This window comes from Orbicella faveolata, unplaced genomic scaffold, assembly GCF_042242905.1.
Source record: "Orbicella faveolata isolate gen_17 unplaced genomic scaffold, um_ofav_v1 contig_13, whole genome shotgun sequence".
NCBI lineage: Eukaryota > Metazoa > Cnidaria > Anthozoa > Scleractinia > Merulinidae > Orbicella > Orbicella faveolata.
The window spans coordinates 24,015,726-24,020,658 of record NW_028301540.1 but is presented as its reverse complement, the minus strand read 5'-3'; the positions used below and the strand labels follow the sequence as shown (position 1 = coordinate 24,020,658).

Here is a 4,933-nt window from a genome sequence, read left to right as displayed (position 1 = left end):
CGGTCGTAACGCTTCTTGATTGATCACACAACTTTGCCGGCTATGTTATAAATACTGCGGGACTGGAAGATATAGGTTGTTGGTAGTACCTCTACAAATTGCTGGTTGGCTTTTAGCAGACAATTTTGAAAATTGCGCTTGAAAGTCTGCGGAAAAAATTCCAGTGAGAGTTCTTCAATTGTTCTCACGGACTCAGTTCGCTTGTTTCGGTTCGACAAAATCAACCACCGTTTACGTCTTTATAGTAGCATTGACCGATCATCGCCAGTAAATTGTACAGTATATCTTTCTTTATATCTGAGATATTGCTGCAACAGCCGATAGGACTTCTGGAAGGCGTTTCTGAGCACTTTTCGAATGTGTACTGCACCATCCTGAAGGAAATGAGAGGACGCGAGATATTCAACCTTCCTGGGTAGACGTCACTGTCGCGAAACAAAATGGCGGTGTTTTAGAGCTATTTTCGTGATTTCGTCGGGGCACAGAAAATCGAGGATTTAACCGAACCCAAAAATTTTTTCGCAGAAGTATTTCAAATAGCAAGTAAATTCGTTTTAGCGAAAAAAAAAAAAAATGGGGGCTAGGTGCACTTTAGTAAGCTTAAAAACTTTACGGGAAGTCGTTTTTTATAACAAACTGCCTAATTTGCATTGTGCCAAAATGATATTGATGCAATTAGTGATATATAGATGTTTTTTTTTTTACTATTTAGTACTTCTTTTGGTTATCTTGGGGTAGAAAATTTTAGCCCATGTTATAATCATGCTTATCTAAACCTAAAAAAAATCTATAAAATATATGTATATTACTGTATAAAATCTACGGACGCAGCTGAAGCAAATTGGGTCAATCGATCCGGTTAAGGAGAGAACAGTCCTGCTAGCGATTAGTAAGAAGGTAAGGGAAAAAACGGTCAAGACTGCATCGTGCCAAATGGCCCATCGGGCAGGAGCTTGTGCTGGTTTCTGTAGCATGAAACGACTAGGAGCATTTATACTCCCCCTGTGTGGGAAACTAGTCCATCACCGGGTTACCCCCAGCACATTATAGAGATTAGTAAGAGCAGTACCAAAATTGGGGGAAAGATAAGAGTCGCATAAGGTTCAAAAAGCATGTTTATTTGATTTAAATTGTTTTCGGTTCTGCTTCTTCGAAGCCTTTTACATGTGTAAAAGTGACACTAAAATGGGCAACGTAAAGGAATGGCTGCAGAATCGAAAGATAATGGCAATACTAGTACAGTTATGATATATATAGGTTGAATAAACAGAAGAAGGTGCGAACTTTTCTCGTAGGAGGTCTTTAATTCAAGTGGACGTTTCGCCCATTCGGGCTTCTTCAACACTAAGAATATCAATATAAAGAAATAAAAAATTTTCACATAAGATTACATAAGAATTACGTAATAATAAAAATAGCAAAACGCTCGCTAAAAAGCAAATAAAATCAAATAAAATACATCAACAAGATGGTGTTAATTGTAACGAATCCTATTCCTGGAATTAAACTCTCACCTTTTGTTGAGCCCATGAGGTGTGAGGGTGCATAATTGAGCACACCAAAAGGCCTCTTAGTGAGCAAACGGTCATCAAGACTATTATTATTGACATTAAGATTACACAACTGTTCAATAATTCAAAATTCAAAATCTGCCAGAGCATGAGGCTCTTTGTTAAAATGAATAGCAACTTCACAAGTGCGTTTTTTGGTTATCATAGAAGACTTGTGGTTGCGGAAACGAATTTTAAATTCGTTACTTGTGGAACCAACATATTGCACATTGCATTTCTTGCACGTAACCAAGTAGATGACATTTCTAGATTTACAATTTAGAATCTACGTTATAGGATACGTCCTGCTAGTACTAGTGCTAGTAAAGCAATTAGATTCCTTTAAATAATTGCGACATAGATCACATTTGGCTGTGCATTTAAAGCAACCCCGCTGATTATCGGGCGTGCGAAGTTGCTCACGAGGCTTACTGCTCAAGATTTCTTTGATGTTTTTAGTTCTACGAAAAGCAGGAATGATGGACCCTAGCGGAAAAATTTTTCCAAGAGATGGTCAATCATAAATAAGGTGCTTGTATTTCCTAATAATTTTACCAATGCTGGGTAAGCGAGAGTTGAAATCAAGCACAAGTGGAAAAATTTGTTTGGACTCCTTAGGCTGGGGTTGAAGCAATGTTTGTCTAGGAATAGACTGGGCTTTCTCAAACTGTTGTGAAACCAAATTCGGGTTATAACCCCGGTTATATAGATAACCCTTATACTCAGAAGAGCGTTTACTAAATGCCTCATCAGTAGAACAATTACTTTGGATCCTGGTAGCTAGTCCATAGGGAATGGCTCTGGTAACATGGGCAGGGTGTACGCTATTCCGTAGCAAGTAAATATGGTTATCCGTTGGTTTGGCGAGAGATAATTATAAGTATCTCTCCCACCTGTTTTTAATGTAAATTTGTTTTTGACTATAATCGCCACATTTTTTTTAATCACTTTTTTTGTTTTGTTTTGCTTTTGTTTTTGTTTCTTGTTTTTGTTTTCTTTTTGTTTCAAGTACTAGTATTTTACTATTTTTTTTTTTTTTTTGGTGATATACATATTTCTTTTTTTCTATGTATACCCAACTTGTGGTGGTTCGCAGACATAAGGAAGAGCGAATTTGAATTAATAATCATTCAATTGTGAGTGAAAGCCTCAAAAATCTAAACCTTTTTCGCTGTCAAATTATGTAAAAGAACATAGCATCGTTTTCCTTTTTACAATCTGGTAGATAAAACAATATAGCACCATAACATGCAAAAGAATCCGAGACAAATAGATACATATGATCTGCAGGCTTTTAGAAAGTCTTTACATAATTAATCACCTTAAGCTAACTGCGTGGATACTTAGGTTATGTTTTTATAGTTCCCAAATACTGTGTGGACCATGGCCACACGCCCCCTTGAAACAATTTCTAAGAATTCACCATTCACTATATATTGATGGATTGCTTTGCGAACCAATCGGTGCTACTTGGTTGCTTGCTTGCAGTGAAACGCAACACTTAAGGGGGCTCTTAAGACCCCGGCGGTAATTTCTACTAAGAATTAAACAAATGCAAGGGTTAATGGCACAATTTGCACTAGCTAGGATCCGAGCAATAACAAAATAATGTATGATGCCACAAGGCACTTTCCCTAGCAAGGTAAGAATAGTGAACGGCATCCAACATACTGTAAAACTTAGGATAATAGCGATCGTCAGTTTTAACACATTTCGTTCTCTTTTCTCTCGGCGTTGCTGCGCAGCGCTGACCGACTGCTCGCCTGGGGGCGTCTGCGACTTAACCTTTAAAACGATGATAAAATAAAGTACAGCCTTTAAAACCAAAGGCATACAAAAGAATATAACAAACATTGCTGAACCGTAATTTACAAAGGATGAGGAATCTCCGAAGGCTTCATTCCACCTCCGCGCGCAGATCAACGTTCCAGAATCTTCAACTAGTCTGACGGCGAAGAGATATGGGGACTGGATAGCCATCGCGATGATCCAAGTGGCGGCAATGAAGAAGAGGCAAAGTTTAGGACTGATGAGCGGAGAACGGAGGGGAAATACCACAGCTCCAAATCGATCTAATGTTATGAGTACCAGGCTCTGAATAGATACATTTGTGGAAACATTGGACAAGAACACAAGCAGTTTACACAGGGCCTGGCCAAGAGGACCGCCTACCAGCCAGGAGTCGACATGCAACCCAGTGATAATTGGCGGGAACAAGAAAATCGGTAACAGTAGATCGGACATGGCCATGTTTACTAACAGAAAGTTGGTGCTTGTTCTCATTGCTTTTGTCTTGTAGACGATTATTCCGATTAAAGTATTCCCAGCCAAAGAAACAATGAAGATCAGACAGTAAGCGAAGGTTCTTCCAATTTTCACTGCTGCAGGATTACTGAAGCAGCTCGTTGGGTGAGTCCCGTTCATTGCTGAGTTCGATTCTTCCGGCATCGTAAAGTTCACTAGTTTGTTGGTTGTAAAACACTGCTCTGTTTGTATCGTGATGAAGACAGGTGTTACTAATACGTCCAACATACATTAATTAACTCATCTCTGTGTCAGTAAAAAAAAAAAAAAAAAAAAAAAAAACGAGAAATTTATTTCATAATTCTTTATTCAATATGTCAACTGTCATCTGTGGCTTAGAGATCTGACATTTTAGCATGACGTCTGACCAGGTTTTAGGTAATAAAAATCTTAATTATCTGGGAAAGCTCTTTGTCTGGCTATAGGTTGTTACCTTAAATTTTAAATAGTAACCTTTTTTTGCTTTTTATATTTAGTACTTCTGTTGGTGATTGTTTTGGCGGAAAATCCTGGTTTCAGCTTTAGGCTAGTCAAGCTAATAAACATTAGAAACCGGAACGACAGAATGATCTGTCAATTGCGAGTACGATTACAAACAGAACTGAGAGACAGCAACTCATGTTAGCAATTTATCTGTACTGTGCCAGAGTTCAAAGTACTGTTCAAGGTCGTTTTAGATAAAAACAGTTGAGTGGTTTTTAAGATGCATTATGAGAAATGGAGCCCATTGAAGTGCAATTGTCACCGGCCGTGCCCATATGGCTTAGAGATCTGGCTTAGAGATCTGACATTTTAGCATGACGTTTGATCAGGTTTCAGGCAATAAAAATCTTAATTATCTGGGAATCCTCTTCGTCTGGCGATAGGTTGGACCCCATGTTACCTTAAATTTTAAATAGTGACTACTTTTGCTTTTTAAATTTAGTACTTCTGTTGGTGATTGTTTTGGCGGAAAATCCTGGTTTCAGCTTTAGGCTAGTCAAGCTTATTAACATTACAAACCGGACCGACAGAATGATCTGTCAATTGCGAGTACGATTACAGACAGAACTAAGAGACAGCAACTCATGTTAGCATTT

General features: G+C 38.3%; 1 protein-coding gene and 1 pseudogene across 1 annotated transcript; both read right to left on the bottom strand.

Annotated features, from left to right (window-relative positions):
- Positions 1 to 1,156: 1,156 nt before the first annotated feature.
- On the bottom strand, positions 1,157 to 2,424 carry LOC149115710 (uncharacterized; annotated as a pseudogene).
- A 143-nt stretch (positions 2,425 to 2,567) lies between these two features.
- On the bottom strand, positions 2,568 to 4,132 carry LOC149115709 (QRFP-like peptide receptor). Its single transcript, XM_089285104.1, has one exon. The coding sequence runs from the start codon at positions 4,080 to 4,082 to the stop codon at positions 2,970 to 2,972; it is 1,113 nt and encodes a 370-aa protein (XP_089141230.1). The 5' UTR covers positions 4,083 to 4,132; the 3' UTR covers positions 2,568 to 2,969.
- Positions 4,133 to 4,933: the final 801 nt, after the last annotated feature.